This window comes from Tachyglossus aculeatus, chromosome 1, assembly GCF_015852505.1.
Source record: "Tachyglossus aculeatus isolate mTacAcu1 chromosome 1, mTacAcu1.pri, whole genome shotgun sequence".
In the NCBI taxonomy this organism is placed as follows: Eukaryota; Metazoa; Chordata; class Mammalia; order Monotremata; family Tachyglossidae; genus Tachyglossus; species Tachyglossus aculeatus.
In genome coordinates, this window is record NC_052066.1 from 29,466,032 (window position 1) to 29,481,933 (window position 15,902).

General features: G+C 50.3%; 2 protein-coding genes across 2 annotated transcripts in view; one reads left to right on the forward strand and one right to left on the reverse strand.

Moving 5' to 3' along the window:
• Window positions 1-1,976, reverse strand: part of PIGX (phosphatidylinositol glycan anchor biosynthesis class X) — a 32,505-nt gene extending 30,529 nt beyond the window's left edge. Inside the window, exon 1 of the mRNA XM_038744522.1 lies at window positions 1,598-1,976. Within this exon, the coding sequence (XP_038600450.1) occupies window positions 1,598-1,976 (379 nt within the window). The remainder of the gene's footprint in view (window positions 1-1,597) is intronic.
• Window positions 1,977-3,650: 1,674 nt separating this feature from the next.
• Window positions 3,651-15,348, forward strand: CEP19 (centrosomal protein 19). The gene is made up of 3 exons (XM_038743704.1): window positions 3,651-3,734; window positions 8,659-8,859; window positions 14,779-15,348. The coding sequence occupies exons 2-3, from the start codon at window positions 8,733-8,735 to the stop codon at window positions 15,135-15,137; spliced, it is 486 nt and encodes a 161-aa protein (XP_038599632.1). The 5' UTR covers window positions 3,651-3,734; window positions 8,659-8,732; the 3' UTR covers window positions 15,138-15,348.
• Window positions 15,349-15,902: the final 554 nt, after the last annotated feature.

The following is a 15,902-nucleotide window of genomic DNA, read 5'->3' on the forward strand; positions in this document are numbered from 1 at the left end:
CTCATCTGTAAAATGGGGATTAAGACTGTGAGCCCCCCTGTGGGCCAACCTGATCACCTCGTAACCTCCACAGCGCTTAGAACAGTGCTTTGCACATAGTAGGCGCTTAATACCATTATTATTATTGTTATTTGGAGTCGGAGGTCATGGGTTCAAATCCCCGCTCCGCCAATTGTCAGCTGTGTGACTTTGGGCAAGTCACTTTGCTTCTCTAGGCCTCAGTTCCCTCATCTGTAAAATGGGGATTAAGACTGTGAGCCCCCCGTGGGCCAACCTGATCACCTCGTAACCTCCACAGCGCTTAGAACAGTGCTTTGCACATAGTAAGCACTTAATACCATTATTATTATTGTTATTTGGAGTCAGAGGTCATGGGTTCAAATCCCAGCTCCGCCAACTGTCAGCTGTGTGACTTTGGGCAAGTCACTTCACTTCTCTGGGCCTCAGTTCCCTCATCTGTAAAATGGGGATTAAGACTGTGAGCCCCCCGTGGGCCAACCTGATCACCTCGTAACCTCCACAGCGCTTAGAACAGTGCTTTGCACATAGTAAGCGCTTAATACCATTATTATTATTGTTATTTGGAGTCAGAGGTCATGGGTTCAAATCCCAGCTCCGCCAACTGTCAGCTGTGTGACTTTGAGCAAGTCACTTCGCTTCTCTGGGCCTCAGTTCCCTCATCTGGAAAATGGGGATTAAGACCATGAGCCCCCCGTGGGACCACCTGATCACCTTGTAATCTCCCCAGCGCTTAGAACAGTGCTTTGCACATAGTAAGCGCTTAATAAATGTCATTATTATTATTATTATTATTATTAAGTGGCGGAGGCGGGAGCTTCTATCAATCAATCAATCATATTTATTGAGAGCTTACTGTGTACAGAGCACTGTCCTAAGCGCTTGGGAAGTCCAAGTTGGCAACATCTAGAGACGGTCCCTACCCAACAGTGGGCTCACAGTCTAAAAGGGGGAGACAGAGAACAAAACCAAACATACTCACAAAATAAAATAAATGGAATAGATATGTACAAGTAAAATAAATAAATGAGTCCGCTGTTGGGTAGGGACCGTCTCTATATGTTGCCAACTTGTAGCTCCCAAGCGCTTAGTACAGTGCTCTGCACACAGCAAGCGCTCAATAAATACCATTGAATGAATGGTATATATGTATATATGTTTGTACATATTTATTACTCTATCTATTTATTTATTTATTTTATTTGTACATATCTATTCTATTTATTTTATTTTGTTAGTATGCTTGGTTTTGTTCTCTGTCTCCCCCTTTTAGACTGTGAGCCCCCTGGTGGGTAGGGACCGTCTCTATATGTTGCCAATTAGTACTTCCCAAGCGCTTAGTACAGTGCTCTGCACATAGTAAGCGCTCAATAAATACGACTGATGATGATGATGATGAATGAATGAAGGAACCCATGACCTCTGACCCCCAGGCCCGGGCTCTCGCCAATAGGCCCTGCTGGCCCTCTTAACAAAGCCCTTAACACTACTAATACTATTAATAACGACAATAAATTATTATTATTATATTATAATATATAATAATAATTATATTATTATTAATAGCAGTGTCAGTGACCTTGGTTGGCGTCGGTGTGGGCGCTGAGGCTGAGGAGAAACGCGCAGGCCACCAACATGGCGGCGACCTGAGGGGAGCCGCCGAGGGCGCGCACGCCGAGGGACGGGGCCGCGCACGTCGCTCCCCCGGGCCGAGGAGCGGGGCTGCGCGCGCATCTCCCTCCCTCCCCGTCTCGGGCCCAAGCCGGCCGCGGGAAGGGCGCATGCGCACAGCGCTCCCCGAGCCGAGGGACGGGGATGCGCGCGCATCGCCCTCCCTCCCCGTCTCGGTCCCAAGCCGGCCGCAGGAAGAGCGCATGCGCACAGCGCTCCCCGAGCCGAGGGGCGGGGATAAGCGCGCATCGCCCGCCCTCCCCGTCCCGGCCGCGGGAAGAGCGCATGCGCACTCCGCTCTCCGGACCGAGGGGCGGGCGGGTGCGCGCGCATCTCCCTCCCTCATTCATTCATTCCATCGTACTTAATCGTATTTAAATCGTAATACGTATCAATCGTATTTATTGAGCAATTACTGTGTGCGGAGCGCTTGTGCAGTCCAAATTGGCAACATATAGAGACGGTCCCTACCCAACCTCCCCCGTCTCAGGCCCCGGCCGGCGGATGCGCGCGCATCTCCCTCCCCGCCTCGGGCACCGGCCGACCGAGCGTAGAGCGCATGCGCCCGAAGCCCCGAGCCGAGGGGCGGGAGGATGCGCGCACATCTCCCCCCTCATTTATTCATTCAATCGCTTTTATTGAGCGCTTCCTGTGTGCAGAGCACCGTACTAGGCGCTCGGGAAGTACACGTTGGCAACATATAGAGACGATCCCTACCCACCGTCCCCCGCCTCAGGCCCCGGCCGGCCGTGGGCAGAGCGCATGCGCACACCGCTCCCCGGGCCCAGGGGCGGGCGGATGCGCGCGCATCGTCCTCCCTCTCCGCCTCGGGCCCCGGCCGGCCGCGGTAATACCGCATGCGCACATCGCTTCCCGGGCCGAGTGGTGGGCGGATGCGCGCGCATCGCGCTCCTTCGCCTCGGGCCCCGGCCGGCCGCGGTCATAGCGCATGCGCACACCGCTTCCCGGGCCAAGGGGCGGGCGAATGCGCGCGCATCGCCCTCCCTCTCCGCCTCGGGCCCCGGCCGGCCGCGGGCATGCGCACGACGCCCCGCGCCGAGGGGCGGGCAGATGCGCGCGCATCGCCCTCCCTCATTCATTCAGTCGTATTTACTGAGCGCTTACTATGTGCAGAGCACTGTACTAACCGCTTGGGAAGTACAAGTTGGCAACATATAGAGACGGCGCCTACCCAACCTTCCGCAGCGTGGCTCAGTGGAAAGAGCACAGGCTATGGAGTCAGAGGTCATGGGTTCAAATCCCGGCTCCGCCAATTGTCAGCTGTGTGACTTTGGGCAGGTCACTTAACTTCTCTGTGCCTCAGTTCCCTCATCTGTAAAATGGGGATTAAGACTGTGAGCCCCCTGTGGGACAATCTGATCACCGTGTAACCTCCCCAGCGCTTAGAACAGTGCTTTGCACATAGTAAACGCTTAATAAATGCCATTATTATTATTATTATTCCGCGCCTCGGGCCCCGGCCGAGGAGAGAGCGCATGCGCACACCACTCCCCGGGCCGAGGGGCGGGCGGATGCGCGCGCATCGCCCGCCCTCTCCAGCTCGGGCCCCGTCCAACCGCGGGGAGAGCGCATGCGCACACTACTCCCCGGGCCGAGGGGTGGGCGGAAGCGCGCGCATCGCCCGCCCTCTCTGGCTCGGGCCCCGTCCAACCGCGGGGAGGGCGCATGCGCACGACGCCCTGGGCCGAGGGGCGGGCGGATGCGCGCGCATCTCCCTCCCTCCCCGCCTCGGGCCTCGGCCAGCCGCGGGTAAAGCGCATGCGCAGGCCGCTCCCCCCCCCCCCCCCCCCCCCGGCCGAGGGGCGGGCGGATGCGCGCGCATCGCCCTCCCTCCCCTCCTCGGGCCTCGGCCAGCCGAGGGTAAAGCGCATGCGCAGGCCGCTCCCCCCGGCCGAGGGGCGGGCAGATGCGCGCGCATCGCCCTCCCTCCCCGCCTCGGGCCTCAGCCAGGCGCGTGTAGGGCGCATGCGCACGACGCCCGCCTCGAGCGCCTGGTTGGAGACTCGTGCGGTCGAGGCCCAGAGGTAGGAGGCCTACGGGGCGGGGCCGGGCGCGTCACCATGGAAACGGAGGGATGGTCACCCCTGCCCCGCCCTCATGGGCATTCATCATCATCAATCAATCAATCAATTGTATTTATTGAGCGTTTACTGTGTGCAGAGCACTGTACTAAGCGCTTGGGAAGTCCAAGTTGGCAACATCTAGAGACAGTCCCTACCCAACAGTGGGCTCACAGTCTAAAAGGGGGAGACAGACAACAAAACCAAACATACTAACAAAATAAAATTAATAGAATAGAATAAATAGATATGTACAGGTAAAATAAATAAATAAATAAAGTAATAAATATGTACAAACATATATCCATATATACAGGTGCTGTGGGGAAGGGAATGAGGTAAGATGGGGGGATGGAGAGGGGGACGAGGGGGAGAGGAAGGAAGGGGCTCAGTCTGGGAAGGCCTCCTGGAGGAGGTGAGCTCTCAGCAGGGCCTTGAAGGGAGGAAGAGAGCTAGCTTGGCGGATGGGCAGAGGGAGGGCATTCATCAATATCGTATTTATTGAGCGCTTACTGTGTGCAGAGCACTGGACTAAGCGCTCGGGAAGTCCAAGTTGGCGACATAGACAGTCCCTACCCAACAGTGGGCTCACAGTCTAAAAGGGGGAGACAGACAACAAAACCAAACATACTAACAAAATAAAATAAATAGGCATTCACTCATTCAGCTTTATTTACTGAGCGCTTACTGTGTGCAGAATCTGATCACCTTGTAACCTCCCCAGCGCTTGGAACAGTGCTTTGCACATAGTAAGCGCTTAATAAATGCCAACATTCTTCTTCTTCTTCTCCCCCCTTCTAGACTGTGAGCCCACTGTTGGGTAGGGACTGTCTCTATATGTTGCCGACTTGTACTTTCCAAGCGCTTAGTACAGTGCTCTGCACACAGTAAGCGCTCAATAAATACGATTGAATGAATGAATGAATAAAAACGTAGAGAGAAGTGAACAGAGAAGACAGATTTAACTTGTTCTGTTAATTCTCTCAACTCCTCTAGGCAAACTGGACAAGTGGACAGCCCCTTCGTTCATTCAGTCGTATTTATTGAGCGCTTACTGGGTGCAAAACACTGTACTATTTATTTTCCTCATACATATTTACTATTCGATTTATTTTGTAAATGACGTGCATATAGCTGTAATTCTATTTGTTCTGACGACTTGACATCTATCTACGTGTTTTATTTTGTCCTCTGTCTCCCCCTTCTATCAATCAATCAATCAATCGTATTGAGCGCTTACTGTGTGCAGAGCACTGTACTAAGCGCTTGGGAAGTACAAGTTGGCACCATGTAGAGACGTCTAGTCTTCTAGACTGTGAGCCCACTGTTGGGTCGGGACCGTCTCTGTACGTCGCCAACTTGTACTTCCCAAGCGCTTAGTCCAGTGCTCTGCACACACTAAACGCTCAAATGTCTGTTATATTGTTGTGTGGTACTCTCCCAAGGGCTTAGTCCGGTGCTCTGCACACACTAAGCGCTCAATAAATACGATTGAGTGAATGAATAAAGAAATGTAATATTATGAATCAATCATTCATTCATTCATTCAGTCGTATTTATTGAGCGCTTACTGTGTGCAATCAATCAATCAATCAATCAATCGTATTTATTGAGCGCTTACTATGTGCAGAGCACTGTACTAAGCGCTTGGAAAGTACAAATTGGCATCACATAGAGACAGTCCCTACCCGATAGTGGGCTCACAGTCTAAAAGGGGGAGACAGAGAACAGAACCAAACATACCAACAAAATAAAATAAGTAGGATAGAAATGTACAAGTAAAATAAATAAATAAATAAATAAACAGAGTAATAAATATGTACAACCATATATACATATATACAGGTGCTGTGGGGAGGGGAAGGCGGTAAGGCGGGGGGATGGAGAGGGGGACGAGGGGGAGAGGAAAGAAGGGGCTCAATCTGGGAAGGCCTCCTGGAGGAGGTGAGCTCTCAGCAGGGCCTTGAAGGGAGGAAGAGAGCTAGCTTGGCGGATGGGCAGAGGGAGGGCATTCCAGGCCCGGGGGATGACGTGGGCCGGGGGTCGATGGCGGGACAGGCGAGAGCGAGGTACAGTGAGGAGATTAGTGGTGGAGGAGCGGAGGGTGCGGGCTGGGCAGTAGAAGGAGAGAAGGGAGGTGAGGTAGGAGGGGGCGAGGTGATGGAGAGCCTTGAAGCCCAGGGTGAGGAGTCTCTGCCTGATGCGCAGATTGATCGGTAGCCATTGGAGGTTTTTGAGGAGGGGAGTGATATGTCCAGAGCGTTTCTGGACAAAGATAATCCGGGCAGCAGCATGAAGTACGGATTGAAGTGGAGAGAGACACGAGGATGGGAGATCAGAGAGAAGGCTAGTGCAGTAGTCCAGACGGGATAGGATGAGAGCTTGAATTAGCAGGGTAGCAGTTTGGATGGAGAGGAAAGGGCGGATCTTGGCAATGTTGCGGAGCTGAGACCGGCAGGTTTTGGTGACGGCTTGGATGTGAGGGGTGAATGAGAGAGCGGAGTCGAGGATGACACCAAGGTTGCGGGCTTCTGAGACGGGAAGGATGGTAGTGCCGTCAACAGAGATGGGAAAGTCAGGGAGAGGACAAGGTTTGGGAGGGAAGACAAGGAGCTCAGTCTTCGACATGTTGAGCTTTAGGTGGCGGGCGGACATCCAGATGGAGATGTCCTGAAGGCAGGAGGAGATGCGAGCCTGGAGGGAGGGGGAGAGAGCAGGGGCAGAGATGGAGATCTGGGTGTCATCAGCGTAGAGATGATAGTTGAAGCCGTGGGCGCGAATGAGGTCACCAAGGGAGTGAGTGTATATTGAGAACAGAAGGGGACCAAGCACTGAACCTTGGGGAACCCCCACAGTAAGAGGATGGGAGGGGGAGGAGGAGCCTGCAAAAGAGACTGAGAAAGAACGACCGGAGAGATAGGAGGAGAACCAGGAGAGGACGGAGTCTGTGAAGCCAAGGTCAGATAACGTGTGGAGGAGAAGGGGGTGGTCCACAGTGTCAAAGGCAGCTGAGAGGTCGAGGAGGATTAGGACAGAGTAGGAGCCGTTGTATTTGGCAAGCAGGAGGTCATTGGTGACCTTTGAGAGCGCAGTTTCTGTGGAATGAAGGGGACGGAAGCCAGACTGGAGGGGGTCGAGGAGAGAGTTGTTGTTGAGGAATTCTAGGCAGCGCGTGTAGACAACTCGTTCAAGGAGTTTGGAAAGGAATGGTAGGAGGGATATGGGACGATAACTAGAAGGTGAGGTGGGGTCAAGAGAGGGTTTTTTTAGGATGGGAGAGACATGGGCATGTTTGAAGGCAGAGGGGAAGGAACCAGTGGAGAGTGAGCGGTTGAAGATGGAAGTTAAGGAGGGGAGAAGGGCTGGAGCGAGAGATTTCATGAGATGAGAGGGAATGGGGTCAGAAGCACAGGTGGCCGGAGTAGCACTTGAGAGGAGGGAGGAGAGCTCCTCTGAGGATACCGCTGGGAAGGATGGGAGAGTAGCAGAGAGTGTTGAGAGCCGGGGGGTTGGAGAAAGGGGGGAAGAGACTTTGGGGAGGTCGGACCTGATGGATTGAATTTTGTTAATGAAGTAGGAGGCCAGATCGTTGCGGGTGAGGGAAGGAGGAGGGGGAGGAACCGGGGGCCTGAGAAGGGAGTTGAATGTACGGAAGAGCTGGCGGGGGTGATGGGCATGGGTGTCAATAAGGGAGGAGAAATAGTTTTGTCTGGCAGAAGAGAGGGCTGAGTTAAGGCAGGAAAGGATAAACTTGAAGTGAATGAGGTTGGCATGGTGTTTAGACTTTCGCCAGCAGCGTTCGGCAGCTCGAGCATAAGAGCGAAGGAGGCGGACAGTGGCAGTGATCCAGGGCTGTGGGTTAGTGGTGCGAGAGCGGCGAAGGGAAAGGGGAGCGAGGGAGTCTAGCTGAGTAGAAAGGGTAGAGTTGAGAGCAGTAATCTGATCATCAAGACTGGGTAGAGAGGAGAGGGCGGCGAGGTGGGGTGTGAGGCGCTCCGAAAGATGGGTGGGGTCCAGAGAGCGGAGATCTCTGTGAGGGAGTAATACGGATTTACAGGGGAAAGGAGTGTGAGTGAGGAGGCAGGTGAGAAGATTATGATCAGAGAGAGGGATCACAGAGTTGGTGAGGGTGGACACAGTGCAGCGGTAGGAGATGATGAGAGCCCGGGCTTGGGAGTCCGAGGTCGTGGGTTCTAATTCCGGCACCGCCACTCATCAACTGAGTGACCTTGGGCCAGTCACTTCACTTCTCTGTGCCTGAGTTACCTCAGCTGTAAAATGGGGATGAAGACTGTGAGCCCCAAGTGCGACAACCTGATTTCCTTGTATCCCCCCCAGCGCTTAGAACAGTGCTCGGCACTTAGTAAGCGCTTAACAAATACCATCATTATTATTATTATGTATATGTAGGGACTGTTTCTATATGTTGCCAACTTGTACTTCCCAAGTGCTTAGTACAATGCTCTGCACACAGTAAGCGCTCAATCAATCAATCAATCGTATTTATTGATATATATTGTATATATGTTTGTACATATTCATTACTCTATTTTACTTGTACATATCTATTCTATTTATTTTATTTTGTTAGTATGTTTGGTTTTGTTCTCTGTCTCCCCCTTTTAGACTGTGAGCCCACTGTTGGGTAGGGACTGTCTCTATATGTTGCCAATTTGTACTTCCCAAGCGCTTAGTACAGTGCTCTGCACACAGTAAGCGCTCAATAAATACGATTGATGATTATTAACTATTATTCAAGCACAAAGAAAGATTTTGAGGAGGGTTTTCCCCCCCGCGAAAGCCAAATAATGCCAGTTGGTCCTCAGCCGATCTCGCATTTGGTACTTTATGGGATTGCAAACCTAGGAAGTCTCCTCATCTTTGGCAGGGATCCGGGAATCCGTCGGTGAGCTCGTTTCCATCAGATTTCCCCTGATTGAGCGAGCAGCAGGAATCGTCAGGATGTACACCGCCAAAAAATGTGGGATCCGATTCCAGCCCCCCGCCGTAATCCTCGTCTACGAAGGGAAGGCGACGAGCCAAGTTCGACAGCGAATCATGCCGGTCCGAAACTTTTCCAAATATTCAGGTACGTGTCTTTAATCTGGCTCAGTGGAAAGAGCCCGGGCTTTGGAGTCAGAGATCATGGGTTCAAATCCCTGCTCTGCCAACTGTCAGCTGTGTGACTTTGGGCAAGTCGCTTCGCTTCTCTGGGCCTCAGTTACCTCATCTGTGAAATGGGGATTAAAACTGTGAGCCCCCTGTGGGACAACTTGATCACGTTGTAACCTCCCCCAGCTCTTAGAACAGTGCTTGGCACATAGTAAGCGCTTAACAAATGCCATCATCATCATCATCATCATCAATTTAGATTCTCTCCCTCCCACCACCCACCAATCCCTCTCCACACCGTCTGCATTTTAAATTATTAAAGAAGTAATTGAGTGCCTTTTTGGGCGCATTTCTTCTGGCGTGTACAACTTCAGGATTTTCTAGACAGCAGAAGTATTCAGAAGAAGAAGTACAGTGCTCTGCACATAGTAAGCGCTCAATAAATACGATTGATGATGAAGATGGATTATTCTATCTTTTTTTGATTGTATCTGTTAAGCATTCATTCATTCAGTTGTATTTATTGAGTGCTTACTTTGTGCAGATCAGTCAATCAGTGTACTTCCCAAGCGCTTAGTACAGTGCTCTGCACACAGTAAGTGCTCAATAAATACGATTGATTGATTGATTGATTGAGCGCTTACTGTGTGCAGAGCACTGTACTAAGCGCTTGAGAAGTACAAGTTGGCAACATGTAGAGACAGTCCCTACCCAACAGCGGGCTCACAGTCTAGAAGGGGGAGACAGAGAACAAAACAAAACATATTCACAAAATAAAATAAATAGAATAGATATGTACAAGTAAAATAAATAAATAAATAGAGTAATAAATATGTACAATCATATATACATATATACAGGTGCTGTGGGGAAGGGAAGGAGGTAAGGCGGGGGGGATGGAGAGGGGCAGGAGGGGGACATCACTTAGTACAGATCACTGTACTAAGCGCTTGGAAGGTACAAGTCGGCAACAAATAGAAACAGTCAATCAGTCAGTCAATCAATCAATTGTATTTATTGAGCGCTTACTGTGTGCAGAGCACTGGACTAAGCGCTTGGGAAGTCCAAGTTGGCAACATATAGAGACAGTCCCTACCCAACAGTGGGCTCACAGTCTAGAAGTGGGGAGACAGGCAACAAAATGAAACAAAACTAGTAGACAGGCATCATAACATCAAATAAATAATAATAACGTTGGTATTTGTTCATTCATTCATTCATTCATTCAATCGTGTTTATTGAGCGCTTACTGTGTGCAGAGCACTTGCTATGTGCATGTTGGTATTTGTTAAGCACTTACTATGTGCCAAGCACTGTTCCAGGCACTGGGGGAGATAAAAGGTAATCAGGTTGTCCCCCATGGGGCTCACAGTCTTCATCCCCATTTTCCAGATGAGGGAACTGAGGCCCAGAGAAGTTCAGTGACTTGCCCAAGGTCACACAGCTGACAAGTGGCAGAGCCGGGATTAGAACCCACGACCTCTGACTCCCAAGCCCGGGCTCTTTCCACTGAGCCACGCTGCTATAGCTATAGACACATCATAAATAAAGTAAATAGAATAATAAATATGTACAAATAGACACAAGTGCTGTGGGGCGGGGAAGGGGGTAGAGTAGAGGGAGGGAGTTGGGGCGATGGGGAGCGGGGTGATTCCTGGCCTTCAAACCTACAGTGAGTAAATCCCCAACAGGAATAATAACTGTGGTCTGTGCTAAGTGCTTCCTATGTGCCAAGCAGTACTGAGCGCTTAGGACAGTGTTTAGGACTCCTCACCCTGGGCTTCAAGGCTGTCCATCCCCTCGCCCCCTCCTACCTCCCCTCCCTTCTGTCCTTCTCCAGCCCAGCCCGCACCCTCTGCTCCTTGGCCGCTCACCTCCTCACCGGGCCTCGTTCTTGCCTGTCCCGCCGTCGACCCCCGGCCCACGTCCTCCCCCTGGCCTGGAATAATAATAATAATGATGGCATTTGTTAAACGCTTACTATGTGCAGAGCACTGTTCTAAGCGCTGGGGAGGTCACAAGGTGATCAGGTTGTCCCACATGGGGCTCACAGTTTTAATCCCCATTTTACAGATGAGGGAACTGAGGCTCAGAGAAGTGAAGTGACTTGCCTAAGATCACACAGCAGACATGTGACATTAGGAGGCCTTCCCAGACTGAGTCCCCTCCTTCCTCTCCCCCTCCTCCTCCTCTCCACTCCCCCGCTTTACCTCCTTCCCTTCCCCACAACACCTGTATATATGCATATATTTGTACGTATTTATTACTCTATTTATTTTACTTGTACATATCCTATTTATTTTATTTTGTTAATATGTTTGGTTTTGTTCTCTGTCTCCCCCTTTTAGACTGTGAGCCCACTGTTGGGTAGGGACCGTCTCTATGTGTTGCCAACTTGGACTTCCCAAGTGCTTAGTACAGTGCTCTGCACACAGTAAGTGCTCAATAAATACGATTGATTGATTGATGTGGCGGAGGTCTGCACATCCGCCAAGCTAGGTCTCTTCCTCCCTTCAAAGCCCTCCTGAGAGCTCACCTCCTCCGGGAGGCCTTCCCACACTTGAGCCCCCATTTTCCTCTCCTCTCCCCATCCCTCCGCCTTACCTCCTTCCCCTCCCCACAACACCTGTATATATTTGTACAGATCTATTACTCTATTTATTTTACTTGTACATATTTACTCTTCTATTTATTCTGTTAATGATGTCTTCTAGACTGTGAGCCCGCTGTTGGGTAGGGACCGTCTCTATATGTTGCCAACTTGTACTTCCCAAGCGCTTAGCACAGTGCTCTGCCCACAGTAAGCGCTCAATAAATGCGACTGAATGAATGAATAGAGCTATAATTCTATTTGTAAGCGCTCAATAAATACGATTGATTGAATGAATGAATAGAGCTATAATTCAATTTGTTCTGATGATTTTGACATCTGTGTCCATGTTTTGTTGTCTGTCTCCCCACTTCTAGACTGTGAGCCCGCTGTTGGGTAGGGACCGTCTCTATATGCTGCCGACTTTTCATTCAATCGTATTTATTGAGCGCGTACTGTGTGCAGAGCACTGGACTAAGCGCTTGGGAAGTACAAGTTGGCAGCATATAGAGACTTGTACTTCCTAAGCGCTTAGTCCAATGCTCTGCACACAGTAAGCGCTCAATAAATACAATGGAATGACGCCCTTCTCTCTTTGACACTCAAAAGCTCCGTCTCTATTAGAAAGCAGTCATCATCATTTCAAGAGGTCCAGCTCTGTCGATGAGGATAATAATAATAATAATGATGATGATGGCATTTATTAAGCGCTTGCTATGTGCAAAGCACTGTTTTAAGCGCTGGGGAGGTTACAAGGTAATCAGGTTGTCCCATGGGGGGCTCACAGTCTTAATCCCCATTTTACAGGTGAGGTAATTGAGGCCCAGAGAAGTGAAGTAGTCCCACAGCTGACAATTGGCGGAGCTGGGATTTGAACCCACGACCTCTGGCTCCAAAGCCCGTGTTCTTTCCACTGAGCCACGCTGCTTCTCCAGGATGATGATGATGATGATGATGACGGTATTTGTTAAGCACTTAAAGGCGGCATCGCTATCAGAGGAGGCAAGCGAGTTACGCTGAGCAAAACGTCGGTTCTGAGTACGTGGCGTGGTGGCTAGAGCATGGGAGTCCTGGGAGTCAGAAGGTCATGGGTTCTAATCCCAGCTCCTCCGCTTGTCTGCTGTGTGACCTTCGGCAAGCCACTGCACTTCTCTGGGCCTTAGCCACCTCTTCTGTAAAAATAATAATAATGATGGTATTTGTTAAGCGCTTACTATGTGCCAAGCACCGTTCTAAGAGCTGGGGAAGATACAAGGCGATCAGGTGGTCCCACGTGGGGCTCACAGTCTCAATCCCCATTTTACAGATGAGGTCAACGAGGCCCAGAGAAGTTAAGTGAATTGCCCAAGGTCACACAGCAGACCAGTGGCGGAGCCGGGATTCGAACCCAATCTCAATGGGGATTGAGACCATGAGCCCCACGTGAGACAGGGACTGCGGCCGACCCGATTTGCTTATCTCCACCCCAGCGTGGCTCAGTGGAAAGAGCCTGGGCTTTGGAGTCAGCGGTCATGGGTTCAAATCCCAGCAAGTCACTTCACTTCTCTGGGCCTCAGTTCCCTCATCTGTAAAATGGGGATGAAAACTGTGAGCCCACCGTGGGACAACCTGATCGCCTTGTAACCTCCCCAGCGCTTAGAACAGTGCTTTGCACATAGTAAGTGCTTAATAAATGCCATCATTATTATTATTGTTATTATTCTCTGGGCCTCAGTTCCCTCATCTATAAAATGGGGATGAAGACTGTGAGCCCCCCGTGGGACAACCTGATCACCTTGTAACCTCCCCAGCGCTTAGAACAGTGCTTTGCACATAGTAAGTGCTTAATAAATGCCATCATTATCATTATTATTATTCTCGGGGCTTCAGTTCCCTCATTTGTAAAATGGGGATTAAGATTGTGAGCCCCACATGGGACAACCTGATCACCTTGTAACCTCCCCAGTGCTTGGAACAGTGTATATATGTGTATATGTTTGTACGTATTTATTACTCTATTTATTTATTTATTTATTTGTACCTATCTATTCTGTTTATTTTATTTTGTTAGTATGTTTGGTTTTGTTCTCTGTCTCCCCCTTCTAGACTGTGAGCCCGCTGTTGGGTAGGGACCCTCTCTGGATGTTGCCAACTTGGACTTCCCAAGGGCTTAGTCCAGTGCTCTGCACACAGTAAGCGCTCAATAAATATGATTGAATGAATGAATGAATGAACAGTGCTTTGCACATAGTAAGCCCTTAACAAATACCAAAATCATTATTAGTAGAAGTAGTACAGTACAGTAGTACAGTACTACAGTACTACAGTAGTAGAAGCAGCATGGCTCAGTGGAAAGAGCCCGGGCTTTGGAGTCAGAGGTCATGGGTTCGAATCCCTACTCCACCACATGTCTTAACTTCTCTGGGCCTCAGTTACCTCATCTGTAAAGTGGGGATTAAGACTGTGAGCCCCACGTGGAACAACCTGATCACCTCGTAACCTCCCCAGCGCTTAGAACAGTGCTTTGCACATAGCAAGCGCTTAACAAATGCCAATTATTATTATCATTATTATTATTATTCAAATCCCAGCTCGGCCAACCGTCAGCTGTGTGACTTTGGGCAAGCCACTTCACTTCTCTGGGCCTCAGTTCCCTCATCTGGAAAATGGGGATGAAGACTGTGAGCCCCCCGTGGGACAACCTGATCACCTCGTAACCTCCCCAGCGCTTAGAACAGTGCTTTGCACGTAGCAAGCGCTTAACAAATGCCAATTATTATTAGTATTATTATTCAAATCCCAGCTCGGCCAACCGTCAGCTGTGTGACTTTGGGCAAGCCACTTCACTTCTCTGGGCCTCAGTTCCCTCATCTGGAAAATGGGGATGAAGACTGTGAGCCCCCCGCGGGACAACCTGATCACCTCGTAACCTCCCCAGTGCTTAGAACACTGCTTTGCACATAGCAAGCGCTTAACAAATGCCAATTATTATTATCATTATTATTATTCAAATCCCAGCTCGGCCAACTGTCAGCTGTGTGACTTTGGGCAAGCCACTTCACTTCTCTGGGCCTCAGTTCCCTCATCTGGAAAATGGGGATGAAGACTGTGAGCCCCCCAACCTGATCACCTTGTAACCTCCCCAACACTTAGAACAGTGCTTTGCACATAGCAAGCGCTTAACAAATACCATCATTATTATTATTATAGTAAGCGCTTAACAAATACCATCATCATTATTATTATTATTGCAGTGCACGGCACAGAGAAAATGCTTAACAAACACCACAGTTACCCTTCCCCGTTTATTTTTTTATTTTTTGGCAGACAGCAGAAGAGCCGCCGAACAGCTGAAGAACAACCACCGGCACAGGGAATACCTGGAGGACGTATCCCTCTGCCAACTGGAGAGATTATTCAGTGTCCTAAGAGGTCACCTGCGGGGACGGAGCGTGGCCCAGACCGCGGGACAGCTCCAGCGGGAAACGACCGTGGATCCCGAGGAAGACCTCAACAAACTGGACGACGAGGAGCTCGCCAAGCGCAAGAGCATCATGGACGAGCTCTTCGAGAAGAACCGGTTGAAGGAAGACGACCCCAACTTCGTCTACGACGTCGAAGTCGAATTCCCTCGGGGCGAGCAGGCCTGCGGCTGGGACGCGGAGTCCGCCGACGAGGAATTCTGATCCCGGGGCCGGGGAAGGGTCCGCGGGGACAGGAGGAAGAACGGGGAGCGGAGGGGGACACGAAGGGCCCGGAAGGGCCGGGGGACGGCGTTCGTCCTAGGCAGGCGATGAAGAAACCGACGGCTGACATTGTCTCATTCGTTCGCTCATCCATTCGGTCGTATTTATTGAGCGCTTACTACGTGTAGAGAGCAGCGTGGCGCAGTGGAAGGACGGCTTTGGAGTCTTTTAGACTTTTAGACGTCTTTTAGACTGTGAGCCCACTGTTGGGTAGGGACCGTCTCTAGATGTTGCCAATTTGTACTTCCCAAGCGCTTAGTACAGTGCTCTGCACACAGTAAGCGCTCAATAAATACGATTGAGGATGATGATGATGATGATGGAGTCAGAGGTTGCGGGTTCAAAGCCCGCCTCCGCCGATTGTCCGCTGTGTGACTTGGGGCAAGTCCCTTCATCATCATCATCATCATCATCAATCGTATTTATTGAGCGCTTACTGTGTGCAGAGCACTGTACTAAGCGCTTGGGAAGTACAAATTGGCAACATATAGAGACGGTCCCTACCCACTAGTGGGCTCACAGTCTGAAAGGGGGAGACAGAGGACAAAACCAAACGTACTAACAAAATGAAATAAATAGAATAGATGTGTACAAGTAAAATAAATCAATAAATAGAGTAATAAATATGTACAAACATATATACATATCATCATCATCATCAATCGTATTTATTGAGCGCTTACTATGTGCAGAGCACTGTACTAA